The sequence below is a fragment of the Tachysurus vachellii genome, chromosome 21 (genome assembly GCF_030014155.1).
Source record: "Tachysurus vachellii isolate PV-2020 chromosome 21, HZAU_Pvac_v1, whole genome shotgun sequence".
NCBI lineage: Eukaryota > Metazoa > Chordata > Actinopteri > Siluriformes > Bagridae > Tachysurus > Tachysurus vachellii.
In genome coordinates this window covers 13,464,059-13,483,948 of record NC_083480.1, presented here as the reverse complement: position 1 = coordinate 13,483,948, position 19,890 = coordinate 13,464,059, and the positions used below count along the sequence as shown (strand labels likewise).

Here is a 19,890-nt window from a genome sequence, read left to right as displayed (position 1 = left end):
TGTTGATAAGGTAACAGTTTCTGTGAGGAAGTTCCAGTATCTTAGTAAAACTCGTTTTATACTTTGTACTTTTTGGTAACATGTCAATCCTAGTTCTTGTCTCTTATAAAGTCCAACAGAAGAAAAATGGAGAGTGTTGAGAATGCCTGCTTTAATTATTGCTGCTATTTCATGGGTGGTAACAGAAAGTCACTTCTCTTATGGAAATTCTTCAACAATCACTGTAATCACTGGTTAATTGCTGTGGTATGAGGAGAAGTTAAACATCATGACATGCTGTTATTTAAAAACTTATTAGTTTGGGCTCATTACACCATCTAGTTGTTGATTATTTTCTGATAACAGCACACTTCAAATTAAGTGAATAAATAAATAAATAAATGTCGAATACATGGAATTGTGACAGGATTAATAGCCCGACTAAATGAGAAAACATGAACCATGAAACATGGAAATATTGTAATGATGCTCGGTTAAAGCGGTACTAATCATCTAAAATGATATTATTGCTTGAGTACATTTCACTTTCCAGTTCAGAGTTTCTTCTTGCAGTGGCATTCGTATTTGCAAGTACAAGAAAGACTCTTGACGGTGACCAGGATTTGTACCTTATATGATACAGTTTAGTGCAATGCCGTTGAAATCTTGTCAAGAAATGTCTAGACAATTTATTACATCATATTTATAATGCCTGGTCTAAGAGAATTAGTATTCATTTATCGGTGAAAGCAGAAAGACTGCTTTCTATATCTTTTGACCTTTTTAAAAGCTCATATAAAGCAGGATGTCATCTGCCTTACTGTATCTACAGTTTGCCTATTGGCACTGGAAGCCCTCAGTGCTTACTCTGGGTGAAACAAGTCATTGTCTCTTTGCTGCTTTTTTCTTTTCTTTTATTTCTTATTTAAAATCAATATTTACCCAGGAGCAGCCCCTGTGGCTCAGGATCTCAGGATTACCTCATATTCTCCTTGTCCAGCTGTGCTTTCTCAGTGTCTCCATGACAACGACAGGAATGTGCACATCATGTTTATCCTCCTGACAAGAAAAGTCAGACAGACAAAGACAAAGAGAGAAAAAGCAAAGATGCTCGTACCTTCCTCTGTCGAAGCCTGTGGAGAGTCAGTGCTCCAGAACAAATAGCTTTTTTTTTTTCAATGAACACAATTCTATGACAAAGTGAAGCTGTTGTACTAATGGACTATTGTTTTGTGATGCCACTAATTGCTAATTACTTATTATTTTCAAATATCAGCAAGTCCAAAAGACTTCAAATCCTCTTATACCACAGCTATTAGCAACAATTACAATCTTTACTGATATTGAATGTTATACTATGCAATCATGATTATTAGATATTTCTTATTATTTGAGGACGTTTCTTGCAGTAATCACTTGGTACAGCAGCTATAAACAGTCCTGAATACCTTCTCATGCTAGAGAAAAGAAATAAATAAATGTTCAATAAATATTTAATATTCAATAGGAAATTTCCCCATATCAGTGTTTAGATTTCTTAGACTGTCTTTGTTTAAAAAAAATGTTTTTTTAAATATATTTTATACGGTTTATACTTTATATGATGATACTGTGTAAGTTCTCTGTGTAAGATGTTACTATAGAAACAGTCAGAGCTCCTGTTCTGGAAACACCTTAATATAATTTTTTTAACTTCTTTCTTTAGTTGGTTGAGCATTTAAGTGTTCTTCATGTTAATATCACAAAAAAAGCTTTAAAACAATCTCTCTCTCTCTCTCTCTCTCTCTCTCTCTCTCTCTCTCTCTCTCACACACACACACACACACACACACACACACACACACACACTCACACACACACTTTGATTTAGAGACAGTTGCCTATTTGACATCTTGTACAAAAGCCATCATGTCACACCTTTCTGATTAGTCTTCATAAATATTCTCCAGACAGACTATCTGTTATCAACTAAGACTTCAGAAAGACTTATTACAGGCAGAAGATGGAATGAGCTGCTCTCTTAAATCACCGCACACTCACTCTGTCCTTAGATTTGCACACATATATACACACACATACACACACACAGGAAATAGTACAGTGCATGACTAGGTCAACACTCCAACAGTGATCCATATTTCATAGTGTTAAAGATTAGAGAAGCTGTCTGTCTGACCAACAAAGCCTTGCTCTGAAAGACCAACAGACATATCCATATATTGCCTACTCTATCATATTTATTGTGCAATGATGCCAGGGTTCTTCTGCTTTTTCCAATGTTATTAAAATATATCCTTCATCATTCATATATATGGTTGAAATGACAAAAAAGCTTCTTGACTTGACTTGATCTTTAATGAATGATTTACTGTTTGGTTTTGCATCTTAAACCATCTTATGCAGTAATTATAGTGCATTATTTGTCACTGTTAATGCAGGGAAGCTAATAGGAAAAGCTGAGGAAAAAGGAGCTTTAGTGGCTTCCTGATGGCCTGGTTGTCAGATTTCAGTGTCTAGTGCTTTTACTGATTGAATATTTCATAGAACTAATGTGAAAATTCCAAAAAGGTAAGACACTTCTTTCAGAAATGTTGATTTTTGTCACGACAAACATTTTTTAGATTTGTGAAATATCTCTACCCCTAAACTGTAATATATCTCAAAACCCAGCCTTTAACTGACTATTTTACTATTTTTATCTGTTCATAATCAGCACTTTATCTTAAACTTATCAGCTTTGAAGAACAGTTTAAGCTCCGCCCACTTAGCACAACATCATAAATCATAAATGATGTTTCCTAAACATTATGTCATTATGATATAAAAATTAGCTGCTTTTGTAAAACATATAAAAGACTCTTAATAGTGTGGAATTATATTTAACCATGTTTAGGTTTAATTCATTAATTATTTTCTTCACTCAGATTATTACCTGTCCATTTCTATCTCTGTTTCATAATGTATGATATAAATGACATGTATGGCTTTAAAACAACCCAATATTTGTAGTAGTGCTTTCATAGTTTCTTGACTAAAAGTGAATAAATTATATTCCATCAAATGTTTTTTTTTTAAAAACAATTGAAGCTGTGATGTGAAGTATGAAGACCTGTGCATATTTAATTAGATGAGGCCTCATTGCATAAAACGTTCAACTTCACAGAGAGACAGAGAGAGAGAGAGAGTGAGAGAGAGAGAGAGAGAGAGAGAGAGAGAGAGAGAGAGAGAGAGAGAGAGAGAGAGAGAGAGAGAGACTTGTTACTTCTTTAACTTGTTTAAGTTCAAAGATACATAAAAGTAGAACTACGATTGTAATTGGATTTTTCATTGATGAGAAGATTACTAGAAGGCTAAATGTTTGCTTGGATGGAATTAAAGACATGGTAAAGGAATCTCAATAGTTCAGTAACTATTATTAGGCTGAATATTACATAAATTAAGAACCCACATGTTCACATAGTCACATAATGAGAGTAAATGAAACACCCTTTTCAGAATAGTTTTTTAAAGACTAAGATTTAAATTTCTTTTTTTTAACTCAAAGACACCAGTGGGAGCTTTTCCATGGGAACAGGGAACTATTTGCGCTAATTTGCAAAAGAAAGGCCACTCAAGTATAGTGACTGTTAGGGAATGTTATATTTGGTCTCAAACATTGGCCATTTAAGTAGCAGAAGTCTCATTACTTAGCCTCAGAGTGTACTGGGAAACCAAGCAAACACGACTGAGTGACCCTTTGTCAAGAGGCTCTTCTCTTTAGGCCATCATTGAGGACTGCAGAGCACAAGTGAGATCAAATGGAAGAATCACTGGGTTATTGCAGGACTGCTGGACCTTTTCTCTTACTCTTACATCTTAAACTGGGTTTAGATTGAATTTTAAAGGCACCTGAAGACATGAAATTGGAGCCGAATAGGCAGATTTATTGAATCAGCAGGGATTGGGCCCTTTGGAGTTTTGCCAAAACGGAACTGACCTCAACGCTCTGACAGGATTATCACTAAAAAAGGTGAATAACAGGCGTCATTGCCTGGCATCCACGCGTCCCGGACCATCATCCGATATGTCACACTAAGATTAAATGTTCCGACTTCTTCACTCATAAGGAATAGTCTTAATATGCTGATATGGTGGTATAAAAGTCAAGGTTGTCATGTAGCCGATTCACAGGACTTTTCTGAGCCATGGACACGCAGAGGCCTTTCCTCGAATCGACCATGTTTAACTTCGTCAGCGACATGAACTGCGAAGTGCCTCCGCGTTCAGTTTTTGGAGTTTCAGAAGGCCTAGACACGTCACTCACTTACCACATGGACTATCACGGAGTACGTGAAGACTTCACCTCCGCTATTAACGGGTTTGATGAAAGTGAAGGTGAAAGTGACGTCCGGAAGACACCAAAGCGAAAGCGTGTAATCACCAGCGTGCAGCGTCGAGCCGCCAACATCCGCGAGCGCAGGAGAATGTTCAGCCTTAACGAGGCTTTCGATGAGCTCAGGAGAAAAGTGCCGACCTTCGCCTACGAGAAGAGGCTGTCGAGGATCGAGACGCTGCGCCTCGCCATCGTGTACATCTCTTTTATGACGGAATTATTGGAAAAATGAAAAAAAAAGAAAAAGAATAATAATAATAATAATAATTATAATAATAATAATAATAATAAAGAGATGGAATTGTTCTAATACCAGCAAAAATTGTTGAATAGGATGCCTATCAGAAAAGAAATCAGACAAGGAAACATTCAGCATTGGATTGAACTATAAAGCGATTTGACTGTTATTTTGTTCTGTTTTTTTTTTTTTTAAATAATAATTATATTATATTCAAAGTGTTTAACTGTGAAATACCTAAGTAATAAAACGCATAGTAGGTTTAAAAAACGGTGTAAGATGGATATGTTATCTGCTTATTATTATTATTATTATTATTATTATTATTATTATTATTATTATTATTATTATTGCTGGACCAAATGTAACGGCCAACGACTGAGATATTTACCTTAAGACAATTTGGACATAATATATACTGTATATGACTCTAAATATTGGTGTACAATTGTACATGTATCTGAACAGGTGTTTGATGATCAAGTTATTGATGCCTGTTTCAGGACCATGGACAGAGCTCAGGTAACCCCACCTGCAGCTGGTTTGGTGTTTAGTCGTGTTTTGCCCATGTTGTTTGGGTTTTTGGAACTACATAGGTCTTATGGGTAACTTTAGAAGATTTTCAAATTGTTTAGAAAGTAATAAATAATTCAGAATATATTTAATTCTGTTTCCACTTGCTTAAGATGTTGAGTCATTCAAATTATTGTACTGTATTAGCTGTAGTGTTTTCTTGTGACAAATAGAAATTCAGCCTTATGAATGTAATATTTTAATTAGAGTGATTTGAGTTCAGGCGCAAACAAAACACTGTAGAGAGCATCGCAGAGACATTTAGAATTGGAAACCACTGATCTGGAATTATCGATTGATTTCATTGCGCCCCCTAGTGGCATCTTTAAAAGACGCGAAAAATAATCAGCAGTTGAAAGATTGAACTTTCTTATCTAAAAATTGGCGTGTGCGTGCGCAAGTAGTGAAGACTTTGATGTCTCGATCTGACTTGTTTGTGTTCCTCGAGTAAGCGAGAGAGGAGACTTTTTTTAGGGAAAAAAGAAAAGCCTTTTTGTTTTTGCATTTCTTTTTGTAGTTTTTGGGTTTTTTTCTGAGCCCATGTGACAGCAAGGGGCACTTTGGACTGCATATTTTCTTTGGACTGACATCTCGTTTAGTTTAATGTTTGCTTTGTGTTTTTGGCTGCACACTTGATGCGTCGGGTCTCCAAGCTGCCAATGTGGGCGGTGTGTGTGTGTGTGTGTGTGTGTGTGTGTGTGTGTGTGTGTGTGTGTGTGTGTGTGGAAACCCGAGTCTGACTTGGCTTTTAAATCCTCAGCTCTCTCTGCTCTCAGTCCCAGTGGGCTGAATGCTAACACAGGCATGCACTTTTCAAGACTGCATTGAACATGTTAAGATAAACAGTGAGGTCTATTTAAGCAGTCCAGACTCACTCTGTTCTCCATGCAAAGACAAATTAAATAATAGTCAGATTATAACTGGACAGTTTGGCATATTCACATGCAGCAAATTACCCTAGACAATACCTTCACTGTATAATACATACTACTGTATATATAACTAACAATTACATGACAGTATGACAGTTGGAAAATAACTGGATGGAATCCTAAACTTTCTGAACATTCTTTAATCACACTGCTGGGAAAAAAGAGGACCCTTTTCTGGCAGATATATCATGGGCAGGTTTAAAATAAGTAAATGAGAAGGCTTTTAAAACGTGATTGGGCTGGAAACGCGCATCAATCTGGCAACTTTGCTGGAACGAGGCGCGACCACACCTTGCACCGACCACATGCAAAAAAAAAAAAAAGAAAAGAGCAGACTATGAGAATGTGCGAAAAGTAGCACCTCTTTTGGCGTCCAGGATGCGCGTGCCAGCCAATGAAACTTCTGGACTATTCCACACCTCCGCGTCAAATATTATCATTAATAATAACAACAATAATCAATGAAACCAATCATGAATCAATTACATTTCCAAGTGTTTGTGGCTGAAACCTGTTTATTTGGTGTAATAACAGTAACTGCGCTCATGCACACTAAACCGCATAGTGTTGGAATTAATAACACTTAACTGTTGTTTGTGTTAAAAGTGCTACATAGCTATTTGGTGTTTCATTTTAAAAAAGAATATTCGTATTCTTAGAAGCTTATTCGTACCAAAGAGCAGTCAGTGAAACTGCCCAGTCGGTGATCTCCACGCCAACAAAGATAAACAATAATGAACTCTATTAATTAACTGTTTTTAAGATTTGAAAAACAAAAGATCATGTCTCTTTGGAGGAAAAAAGTGTACACTGGAAAATCCTGTTGCAAAGTCTCTTGACAATTAGAACACATTTTTATCAAGATTGCGTTCTAGTGCAAACGTCTTTTTTTAGGGTGTGGGTTAGCCAGGTTTATTGGGTGTCACGTGAGATGGGGATTTTATGCAAGTTATACACTGACCAAATGAATATAACATCTCTGTTAAGCGTCCTGTCTCTTTCTGACGGTTTGCATCTTTTTCAAACTGTGCACGTGTCTGTGCTGTTATTTCTCTATCGTAAGTCTACAAACTTGTAATAACGGATTTTTTGAAAATACTTGCTCAGCCTCTCCTACTCCTCCATCTTACGTCGTACTCACTCTTAGCCAATCAGAGGCCTCTCCATAAAGTTTGCGCCTTCCAGACTATAAGAGCGCTCCAAACTTTCTCCTGAGTTTGAGCGACACCTCGGTGGCGCGCGGGGCCAGCGCGAGTGCGCAACACTTTGAAGGCGAATTCCAGAAAGGAAGAACGAAGCGAACCGAGCCGAACCGTAGGTGATGTTCGAGGAAGAGGCGATGCAAGACGAGTCAAGTTCCCCGGAATCCCCGGTGGACAGTCTCGGTAACAGTGAAGAGGAGCTCGACAGGCAACAGAAGCGCAGCACAAGAAAAAGGAGAGCTAGTCGAAGAAGCGGAGAGGACTCGGACAGCCCGACACCAGGCTCTGGGAAAAGAGGCAAAAAGTGCGCCGGAAGCCCGCAGTCCTTCGAGGACTTGCAGACGCAGCGCGTCATGGCGAATGTGCGGGAACGGCAACGCACGCAGTCCCTGAACGAGGCGTTCGCCTCCCTGCGCAAGATCATCCCCACCCTGCCCTCGGACAAACTGAGCAAAATACAGACTCTCAAGCTCGCCGCGCGCTACATCGACTTCCTCTGTCAGGTGCTGCAAAGCGACGAGTTGGACTCCAAAATGGCGAGCTGCAGTTATGTGGCTCATGAACGGCTGAGCTATGCGTTTTCCGTGTGGAGGATGGAAGGCGCATGGTCCATGTCAACATCTCACTAACGCGCACAGACCTGCGGCTTCTTTGGAGAGCGATGGTATGCACGCCAAACCCATTGCACAGACATTTTTTTAACTGCATTTTAAGTGCATGACATGTTCAGATTCGTATCATGACATTAATTAGTGTGCAGTCCTGTTGTAGAATCAACTGGCCTACCACACATACTAAAAATATAAAATCATACACACTATAAACACTAGCATATCCGAGAATATTGAATATTTTTTACTTTATAGTTTATTTTAATAAATGTCATCTTTCTTCATGCAGATTTCTGACTGAGCAGCAGAAGGACAGCAGCAGAAAGCCTGCGCACAGCCAGAGGACCAAAAGGAAGAGTAAGCAGGCCCGGATTATAGCCAAACAGGGAAGGTTTTGGAGACAGTCTTACCGGGGTGGACCGGTGGCGTCGTCGCGAGCACTTAACGACAGTATGCAAGGATTTTTCTTCAAGATCCGTGCTTGTAAATGCGGTGAATTTTGACGATGAATGTTGGAACTTTATTTTTGTGTAGGCTATATGCATGCATTCCGACAAGCCTTGCCATCTCATACCAAACCACAAAGACTGCAGCAGCAGGAAGAAGGCGCTTCATTTCGGGCTGACAGCGTGGAGCCACGAATATGAATGTCGTCCTATTTATTTCGTCAAAGAACGAAACTTGGCTCATATCTGTATAAAAATGTTTTTTTCATCTGGTCTATGAATGAAAGGTTATTTATTTATTGATACTTATCATGATGAAGAATGGATTCGTTGTCTACATTCATTTGTGTGTTTAATGTTTGTAAATATACGTTTATTTTTATGCAATAAAAGCGGTTTGAATATAAATTATTCCGGTCTGAATTTACCATTATGAACAAATCAGGATTTTTTTTTTCTTCTTCAATTTATTTAATACAAACTCATGTAAACATTCTCGTGTCTGTATCAATAATGGGTAACAAGTTAGGGGCAAAAACAAGACTGCATGCAGCTCAATGTCTGCATGATGGCAAATCCATAATCTTGAAAACAAGGTTTACTAACTAATTAACTAATTGTCTTAAATTTATTCAAATGCAAATTGTTATTTTTCTAGAGGGTTTAGAGATCACAGGCTTTTGACGTGATTTGGTATAAAGATCATCTCTTAATCCTAGTAGTGTTAATGATCTTATTTTTCTTAAAATATTTTACCTAAGTATTTATGTGCAAGTTTATTCCACTGCTATTGGTATGCAATATGCAATATCTTATTAAACCCTATAATTGGGAACCAGGCTAAAGCTACAACACTTATGCTGAGATTTGTTCACGTCGTCTACATTAAAATTTGTGCTCACAGAAGATCTCTCCTAATGCACACTTAGTGGTCTCAAAATGCTTAATTACTTTCATTGCAGTCTTTTGAGTGCAATTGCTCATTCCTCACTGTTGATCTTTTAGACATTATTAAAAAGCGATAAAAAATACAGGGACATGAAGTGATGAGAAAGTGTAAAAACAAGCATGAATAAACGTATAAGGATTCTTTGTAATGTGATACAGTTTGGTACAGAAAAAAAGCAGAAGTGTCTGGTGTGTCAGGTGAAGAACAGGTCTGGGAAAGTATTTGAGGTTGGTGTGAAGGAATCGTTTGAAGACACGGTGTGTGTAATTGGGATGGTGTGGAATTTCCAGATGCGAATGAAACGCGGTTGGGTCACGGGGTCAAGCCGAGGTGTGTTGCGGAGGGATAACGGATATTTTTATTCCACTATCATCATACTGATATGAGCATAGAACATAATGAAAGGCAAAGAATAAAATTATTAAGTATTCAATGCATTCAGATAGCTTGGATGAAGAAAGATAGAGCGCACATAACCAGTAGCCACTGGGTCTGGTTGGTGTTTTTTTTTGGTTTGTTTTAATTTAGTAGCCAAATGATCTCTAAAAAGAATACAAAACAAAATATGATGGCAAACAATACTTTTTTTGTTGTTTGGTGTGGTACAGCCTTTGTACAGTTAGTTTGTATCATTAAATTGAACTTTAGAGTAAAGTTTTACATTAGTAGTCTTTAAGATCCTGTTATGCACCATTATTTATTTTTTAAAATTCCAGTTAGCAGATTCAATATCCAATGAAATCCTAATATAATAATCTTTATTTTATTTTATTTTATTTTAATGAGAATCAATATAATGTCAATTTGGCACGTGTTAATCTCCTAAATGTTACTAATCTTTAATCTCGTTATTTATTCATGTTACTGTTACTAATCCTTAATCTCATAATGTTACTACAAATTATTATTGCTATAATTATTAATAACATTTTGTTACAAGGCTATTCTACCAGCTAGGCCCTATTAGAAAGTTTTAGACTTGGTCCCTACACCTTTTTTTTTCCAGGTTTTGTATTATATACAACGAGTAAAATTCAAACGAGTTTCAGATATTCCTTTGACTTGTACAGAAAGTAAAATAAGAACCGAGGCACCTGAATCAAACTTATTTTTACCAGATGTGCTTCGTATTTTTCTTTTAAAGTCACGTGAAGCAGCGAGCAGATGTTTTAGCTGCAGCTGGGGGTCCGCCTTCGAGAGCGCACAGCCGCAGAACAGAACAGCAGCTCTGACACAAAGCGCTCTGAATTTCTTTAATCAAGAAAGAAAAGATGTTTAAAACGTGATATTAATCGGAGAGTTTGGAGATGTTCTTCTGGTGTTGTTAGATCGAAGTTAGGTAGAAGAAGACGAGCACTCTCTTCTGTCCTTCCCCTTTCTTCTCTGTTCTGCTGAGGAATTTCTCTTTTTGATAGAAGACACTTCAGGACACTTTTTTCCTTTCCCAAGGAGAAGAGAAGCAGAGAAAATGGTAAATACTCATGTAGCTCTAAACGTCCTTTACAGGCTAGCATTTAAAACATGATTTTTGATATTCTAATAACACTTTAATGTACTAAATATTAGAAATGTTGCCTCTTTCCAGATCTACAGATGTTTTCCAGAAGCATGTGGTTATTACATGAGTAGGCCAGAAACTCTAAAATGTAACTAGTATCAAATCTTAATGAATAATCTATGATAAATAAGGAGCTACATTAGCCAGGCTAATCTTCATTAATATTTTGTAAATATTTAATTTGAAAATGTAGTATTAAATAAATAAATAAATAAATATATGTAAGAAGAATTACAGTGGCATGGCTGTGTTTTTCTTTCCTGCATGAAGAATGCAGGACATTAGATCAGCTGAAATTCCTCCGTCTTCAGTGGCTGTAGGCAACAAAACTCACATGTGCAGTCCAGTTAAACGATTTGACGTGTGTGTGTGTGTGTGTGTGTGTGTGTGTGTGTGTGTGTGTGTGTGTGTGTGTGTGTGTGTGTGTGTGTGTGTGTGAATGTAAAACCATCCGGTTTGACCCGAGAGGCGACAATTATTCACCAAGAGAGAGAGAATCGATTCCCCATCTTCAGATGACCGTGTCCGTGTTGTCTTGAACTTGAGGCTGTGTTCTGGGGAAGAGGAAGGTCTCCGGGACTAATGTTAACACTTCATACACTCTTTAGTGTATTATGGCCAAATTCCAACCTTTACAAATTATAAAAGAGGGTTGGGAGAAAGTGGAGATCACACACACAAACACACACACACACACACACACACACACACACACACGAGTACTTCTGTGGTTATAGGCGGTGACTTTTTTTTTTATCAGAGTGACCTGAGCTACATAAGATGTTTATGATTTGAAGGAAGGAAGGAAGGAAGAAAGGAAGGAAGGTTTTAAAAAATTAGCGAACAAATGATTAAATGTTTAAAATCAATAAATTGTGGAAGAAAAGAAGTAAGGAAGGACTATGGAAGGGAGGACAAAAAAGGGAAGTGATAAATAAACGAATGAATGTACATAAATAAGAAGAGGAAAGTAGGAAGGAAGGACGGACAAAAATAAGGACGAAATAAATGAACTGATGAATAAATGATGAAACGAATTAATAAAAAATGAAAGGACAGAATTGTTAGATAGATAGATAGATAGATAGATAGATAGATAGATAGATAGATAGATAGATAGATAGATAGATAGATAGACTCCGAATCAATGTATATATTAACTTATTTGACGTATCTGATTTTATTTAGATACATGTTTAGTTCAATGACTTACTGTCGTCATTTAAAAGTCTCAACATTACAGAGATCTTAAAAGTCTAATAAATAAAATAAATCTATATAATCTTACATTTATCATTGAGTTTGTCATCATGTATTACTATGTTCAAAACAATTTTCCTTATCTTGTTATGTACATTTCTTTAAGCTGTTAGAGAGAGAGAGAGAGAGAGAGAGAGAGAGAGAGAGAGAGAGAGAGAGACGATGATGATGATGATGACGATGATGATGATGGCGCTGACAAAAGGTGTCTTTCCAACCACCCTTCTTCTTCCTCACACCCTGAGTCACTCTGACATGGTCATATTCACATACAGACTAGTTACATGTTAGGTTATATTTATACATTTCCAGAATGTGGCGCATTTTATATGACACGTGTAACCGTACACGTCACTTTGCACAGCTTCCGATTCTGATCTAGCAGGTGACCTGAAGTTCATCAGATGACAACTAATCATTTCTCTGAGATATTTATTCACTGATCATATTTCACGTGCGATTTTTCGTTAAATGTCAATTAACGTCTGATAAACGGATCAGTAATTGCATGTGTTAAAGTCTATCTTGATAGTAAAAAATAATCTCTGTGAAATAGGCTATGTTCAACTATTTTCTGGATTATAAAATGTCTGTTTATGCACTTTATTAAAGGCTTTTACAACTTTTTATTATTTTTAAATCATTAATAGAATCACACTTTTTACAGCTTTATTATAATCAAACTTATATATATATATATATTAAATATATATATATATATATATATATTTTTTTATATATTTGCGCATGCGCAGCCTAATTTTTTATAAACAATATTTAAAATTGATTGAATGATTTGTGAAATGATTCAAATAAATATTTAATTAAAAAAGTAATTAAAATGTACATTTATTTTGATACCTATATATGTGTTCGAATGAGTATTTATGAACAGAAAACATTATAGAATTCAATATATTTGTTTTTGGACCAAAATAAAAAAAAAAAATAACAGTCACAGTTTTAAATAGATGCTTATTGTTTCGAATGAAGTCAGGTCTAAGGGACTGGACTAACAGAGTTTTATCAGAGTAATATTGAATTATTTCTGCTTTTATCTCGCTTCATCTCCAGTTAACAGGTGCTCAGGAAACTCCTGTATCCGGTCATTATTGCTTTCTGCTGATCCTCATCAAGACAGGTTATCAGATGAGAAACCAGAACTAAACTGACTTAGCACACAATAAGGACAATTTCTCACTCTAAAATTGTTTGGAAAATATGCGATTTCTTATCCATTCCATGGACCTACGTCATGTGTTTGTCCTACTATAGAAGACGCTGTAACTCAGTTCATCTTTCTGCACATTTCTCTCTAAATACATTATTAATGAGTACATTTTAAACATGCATCTTTGACAAATATCAGTGTTTCCTCTTTTGAACTCTAAGAAAAAAGAAATGTATACTGTTCCAAAGATCCTGACAGAAATATGACATTCCATTCACATCTGGGTGAGCTGTAACAACACTTGGGGTAAAATGTGACTTCTGAGGGAAATTAATGCTCATGAATTGTTGAATTGTGACGAATCCAAATTGTGTCATTTCATCCACACTGATTTATTTAGTTAGTTTTAGAGAGTTTTATGTTAGCTATGAAGTGATGTGTGTGTGTGTGTGTGTGTGTGTGTGTGTGTGTGTGTGTGTGTGTGTGTGTGTGTTTGTGTGTACATTCTTGTTCCATGAGCAACTTTGAACTTATCATTAACTTGTCCTCAAACTGCCTCTCAATAAACAGCTAGTCAGTTACATATATTTTATCTTCCTGGTAGTTTGTTAAAAAAAATACATACCTCAAAAAGCATCATGTATATAACTAACAAAACATTTTTGTAAGTTCAGGATTTTGACTAGGCTTCTAGCAAAAAAAAAATTTCATTTGCTATTTTCAGTGTGAACACAGAAACCATACAATACCAATGACATCATTAATGAACCAATCAGAAAAGAGCAAGAGATCTAGGTGGTGTGTGGGGGCAAGTCATTGACATCAGGTGGTGTGTGGGGGCAGGTCATTGACATCAGGTGGTGTGTGGGGGCAAGTCATTGACATCAGGTGGTGTGTGGAGGCAATTCATTGACATCAGGTGGTGTGTGGAGGCAAGTCATTGATATCAGGTGGTGTGTGGAGGCAAGTCATTGACATCAGGTGGTGTGTGGAGGCAAGTCATTGTCTTATGACCGAGGAGATATTAGCGCATGAAGATACATTCTGTAATATTTAGTTATACAGGCTACACAGCTGTGTCTCAGTATAGTCTAATGATCGTATAAGCCATTCTTGGTGTTTCTTGGTGTTCCTTTATACACCACAGAATGATATGGACAGTGTTTGTAGGAAATAGCAAACAGAACCAACATCAAAGAGATTTTTTTCTCTGTTTCAAGGCTGTTTGTGTAGCATCATAAATGACTAATCACAGTCTGGCATCAATCTTTACACCACATGCATTTTTAATGTCATTTCACTTTATTGTCATTGCACATTCAAATCTATTGAAGACACTTAAAAGTTTGATCCATTTTCTGACCTTATACACTAATATATTATGAATGCTTTCAAGTATTAGGTCATTGTATCATGGTATGAGACACATCTTATATTTTGCTCCTATGGGATTATTACCTTTCTGTTTTTTCTCCAGCTTTTCAATACACTAAAATATTTGGCTGTCACGGTTGCTATAGTCAGATGGTCTGTAACGTGTTAGCCTATCTGGATTCGGGTCCTTTGAAGTGTTGTTTCTCTTAGGAAAAAATGTGTAGCACAGAGATGGTGTGATGCATCGGGCCTTTCGTGCCCGAATCAGTATGAAAACCTGGATTCATGTGTGATTTCATTTTAGCGGAGGCCTTTTCATCTCTGATTTACTAGGTTCCGTCCTTTGGGCCGTAAATGGAACCACATGGGTCCTTCACATCAGCCCTGACTTTCTGCTTGGAAAAATGGTTTTGTTCTTATGAAATGGATTCCACTCATGTCTAAACGATCTGGAGAGACAAGAGTCTAGATCAGTCTTTGCTGTTCTAATCCTGGTGTGTGTGTATTCAGATTTAAGTTATGTGGGTATTTACAGTTCATGTTTATATTTTCTGAACTGGGTGTGTTTGTCGAATGAAAAATCCAAAAATCCAGTAAGATTGTTAATGTTATAAATAATATTAAACACTGACAGTAAAACCATGAAGAGTTAATCCTCATACAATAAAGCAAATGTTAATCTTGTAGTACTTAACCTGAGTTTTAATTGTGTTAGTTTAATTTTACTGTCTCATTATTTTTATGATGAGATTAGGTTGTTCTAATTTTCTGTTGCAGAATGTTTGCTGTTGTGTGTTTGAGTCATTTTTCAAACATGGAAGAAACTAATGTTGATCATACAAGAATTATTCAGTTCCAATCCCATTTTGAAAAAAGTGGAAGATCCTGGATATAATAACCAATTTTTATGGCCTGGCCCCATCTTTTAGTGATCAAACCACCCACGCTAGAAGATTAACCCAGAATAAAACATCAGTCCACTCACAAGTCCAGTGATCCCTGAGATTTTTTGTTTTATGAACAAGCATGAAATGTTTCAGCTCTGCTGTCGTTGGATATCTATATTTCACACACGAAGCGAAGATTCACACAAGACACTTCAGGATGTGTAGGATGTCTTGAAATGATTAGTAATAAATGTGACCTGATTGTGATTAAGAGACTGGTTATGACTGAATGATACACACCCCACACTTACCATAAGATAATAACATGGTATTTAATTCTAATTAACATTAATACACTTTTTGAAATGATCAACATTGCCTCTGTTATCATAGACTGTAAGTGTCCAGGCTTCTATAATAAAAGCCCAATGAACTGAGCAGAAATCCATGACAGATTTTTTAAAATGTCGCTTTATTTTCCATATAAGCATTCTCTAGAAACTTTGAGTAAATCCAAATTACAAAGGAAGCCACATGGTGACTGGGATGTGGTAGCCTGGTGTTGGACTACTGATCGGAAGGTTGTGAGCTTGTATCCCAGGTCCTCCAACCCTGCACTGCTGGGCCCCAGAGCAAGGCCCTTAACTCTCAATTTCTCAGTTGTATAAAAAATGAGATAAAAATGTAAGTCACTCTGGATAAGGGTGTCTGCCAAATACTGTGTAATGGTGTACATAGGTGTAGGTTTAATTCATTTGTACTGAATACAATGATAAATTGGTGGTACAGTGGCGTGGCTGGTCAGGTTGCTGCTCCAAGGTCACATAGTCTCCTTGTGTCCATTAGGGTTTCCTCCAGGTTTCTCCTGTTTACTTGCTACCTGCCAGAAACATGCCAGTAGGTGGACTGTTTACTCTACATTTCCATGTATGTGTATGTGTATGTGTATGTGTGTGTCTTGGGGTCCACAGTGACCCTGTCCTGGATAAAACACTTACTGAAGATGAATAGATGAATAGAATTTATTTATCTAATAAGTAATTTCCTTTTGTTATTGTCCACTGTATAACTGTGTACTGTAGACAAATTAACTGAAATTAACAAAGAACTATACAGTAAACATCTGCATCAAATGAATTGATTCCATATGCTACAACTGTAACTATGCACTTTCTTCATACACATCATTTTATAACACACTGTTGTCCACAATTTTTTTTTAATTTTTAGTAATCGTTATCATGATCTCATTCCCACTGACCAATCAGGAAACAGAAAATGCAAATGACATTTCTTCCAATCACGGTTGGTCAAAGTATCTGTGACCTTGCTGGCAGACTTGTCCACCCAGTCAGATTGCCATACACAAATGATTTCACCAGCAGGAAAATGTGCAGAAGGCAGTTCCCAAAGCCCCGGCTCTATGATTGGCTGGATCACAGCTTTCATGAAAATAAACAGGCAATCATAATGCCGTGCTTAGTGTACACAATGGTGCTGCACGCATCGTGCGTGATCAAAGGCACAAATTGTGTTCCTTTTTGTTCATTCCTGTGCTGTGTTTATTTGCATTTGCCGGTTCTCCTCTAAATAACGACTGGATCCCTGGAGGCATAAACAGAAAGTCAAGTGGAAAAGTTGTCTGAGCCAGGAGAACAAACTCCAGCCAGCCGTGCAAAAGCACGTCTGTGCGGCAGAGTAGTTAACTCACTATTAAGGGGAGGAGAGAGAGAGTGAGAGAGAGGGAGAGAAAGAGAGAGAGATGCATGAAAGAATGTGTGAGAGAATAAGACACAGAGGCAAAGGGAGAAAGCAGGAATGACAGAAAGAGAAAAGGAGAGAGAGAGAGAGAGAGAGAGAGAGAGAGAGAGAGAGAGAGAGAGAGAGAAAAGGATGTATATGAAGAAAAGGAAAGAGATGATGAGAGAGAAAATGAAAGTAAATTAGAGAACAGAAAATAATGAAGTAATGAAAGAATAACTGATTAAATGTTGTGAGAGAGAGAGAGAGAGAGAGAGAGAGAGAGAGGGAGGGAGAGTGAGAGAGAGAGGGAGATGACAGAAAGAGAGAGAGAGAGAGCTAGAGAGAGAGAGAGCGAGAGAGAGAGAGAAAATGACAGAGACAAAAAGAAAATAAAATGTCAGAAAGTAGAAAGAAAGAAAGAAAGAAAGAAAGAAAGAAAGAAAGAAAGAAAGAAAGAAAGAAAGAAAGAAAGAAAGAAAGTGAAAGAGATTTGAGAGACTTGGACAGCGAGCTGTCGCAGAAAGATGTATGATTGTGTTTCCTGTCTCTTCATCTCTTGGATGTGAGTGCAGATTGGAACAGTGAGTTATGTCTCTGTGCCCTTAATTCATTTTTCTGAATGACTGGAATGCAGCAGAGGTCAGAAATAACCTTTGGAAAGTTGGAGAAATGTAATATTTTAATCAGCAGTGACCTTTAAATTATTTGATCATTATATATTTGATTATGTTGGATTTCTTGCTTATTTTACATTTCTTGACAAACACCATTTCCAGTGGTTTAAAATGATTACAGTTATATGATTTAAACATACAGCACAAGCTATAGTGTTTCACTTTTTTAGCATGAAGATGCTCCTTCATTCTCAGAAATCTCTTCTCTTCAACCATGGAAACTCTTGTTTGATGACGGATCATGTTCCAGTATCATATATACAGACTATATGATCTAGTTAGGCTGGGTGTATTGTGCTCTTAATATGTCTAAGACTGTCACTTATCTGGCCAAAGGTTTGTCATCACCTGACTATCACACCTATATGTTCTTGTTGAGTTTCCCAGTCCAGATTAAGTTCCTTTCTGCTGTTATAATAAACTCCACTCTTCCACCAGATGTTGGTGCGTGGCTGTGGAGATTAGGGATCATTCAGATACAAGAGCATTAGAGCGATCAGACACTGATGATGTAAGAGTAAGGAGGTCTGGGGTTCAGTCAGTGTTTCAGTTCATCCCATAGATGTTCAGTGGGGTTGAGTCAGAGTCAGGGATCTGTGCAGGACACTCAAGTTCGGTTCCAACCTTCTCAAATCATGTCTTCAAGAAGATTTGTGCAAGGGGCATTGTCATCCTGGGACATGACTTAAGTTGAACTGAAGGGAAATTGTAATGCTACAGCATAAAGTCACATGCTAGAAAATTGGGGAAGAACCACATATGAGTGTGATAGTCTTCAATATGCAGTCTTTAATATATAATCTATTGTATAACAACATACACTCTGTAATATATGATACAATCATCCAACTAACAAATTACAACTTTTAAAAACAATGTTTGTTGTTATTAAACTTTACTGTAAACGTTGGCTCAAGTGGTTAAGTCTCTGGGTTGTTGATTATAGAATTGGGGTTCAAACCCCAGCACCGCCAAGCTGTCACTGTTGGGCCCTTGAGCAAGGCCCTTAACCCTCCCTGCTCCAGGGCTGCTGTATCATGGCTGACCCTGCACTCTAAATCCTAACCTCTTCAGTTGGGATATGTGAAGAAAAGTATTCTACTGTACTGTAATGTATATGTGGTGATAATAAAGGCTTCTAAGCCATCATTTCATTCATTCATTCATTCATTCATTCATTCATTTATTCATCTATTAGCACCAACATCATTAAACAAATCACAAATATTTCAATATAAATGTGGTTTTCTTTTGTTGCTTGTCTGATTTTATTCTAGATTTACAGACCATTTTCCAGAAGTCCAGATCTTCTGCTGTTTCTCTGCAATGTCACATTAGCCAACACGACAAAAACTGCATGCTACACCTCTGTTAGCTACACTACAGGTTGTGTGAGGGGGTTTGTTAATGCAGAGTGCTGCTTAATGCATCTTTGTCAGGACCTCCTGGAGGGGATCCGTGGGGGGTAAATCCAGGCCTCCATGCCCCGGGGGGTAATTAGCCTTCAGTGACACCTCCAAACAATCTTTTAGCCCCTTACCTCCTGGGCAGACCTTGAGCCTTAAATTAAGTTTCCTTAGCTGGTGGCTCACTTGACAGTTATCCTGCACAGTACACACATGCCCATGTGCAGGACTTATACAAATACACAAGATGCTGTAACTCACCTCATGACTCTCAGGATTGTGAATTCGACTGTGTGTATGTGTGTATATTGAAATGCTTTGTACAATCCATATAAATTGTGTGTGTATGAATGCTGGCAGCTGTGTGTACACACAAAGGGCCTGTTCATGTATTGCTCAGGGGAGAAAGGAAAAAAAAAAGGTGGAAATCAACAAAGTTTCTGGAATATTCTCTGATACAGTGGATGCGCACAAGATAAATAATGCTTTATTACCAGTGTAAACTCCACATCCCA

General features: G+C 37.2%; 2 protein-coding genes across 2 annotated transcripts; both read left to right on the top strand.

Annotated features, from left to right (window-relative positions):
• The first annotated feature begins 4,049 nt into the window (after positions 1 to 4,049).
• LOC132837596 (fer3-like protein) lies at positions 4,050 to 4,583 on the top strand. Its single transcript, XM_060857349.1, has one exon. It carries the CDS (start codon positions 4,164 to 4,166, stop codon positions 4,581 to 4,583), a length of 420 nt encoding a protein of 139 aa, XP_060713332.1. The 5' UTR covers positions 4,050 to 4,163.
• Positions 4,584 to 7,294: 2,711 nt separating this feature from the next.
• On the top strand, positions 7,295 to 8,634 carry twist1a (twist family bHLH transcription factor 1a). The gene is made up of 2 exons (XM_060897390.1): positions 7,295 to 7,960; positions 8,197 to 8,634. The coding sequence occupies exon 1, from the start codon at positions 7,416 to 7,418 to the stop codon at positions 7,923 to 7,925; it is 510 nt and encodes a 169-aa protein (XP_060753373.1). The 5' UTR covers positions 7,295 to 7,415; the 3' UTR covers positions 7,926 to 7,960; positions 8,197 to 8,634.
• Positions 8,635 to 19,890: the final 11,256 nt, after the last annotated feature.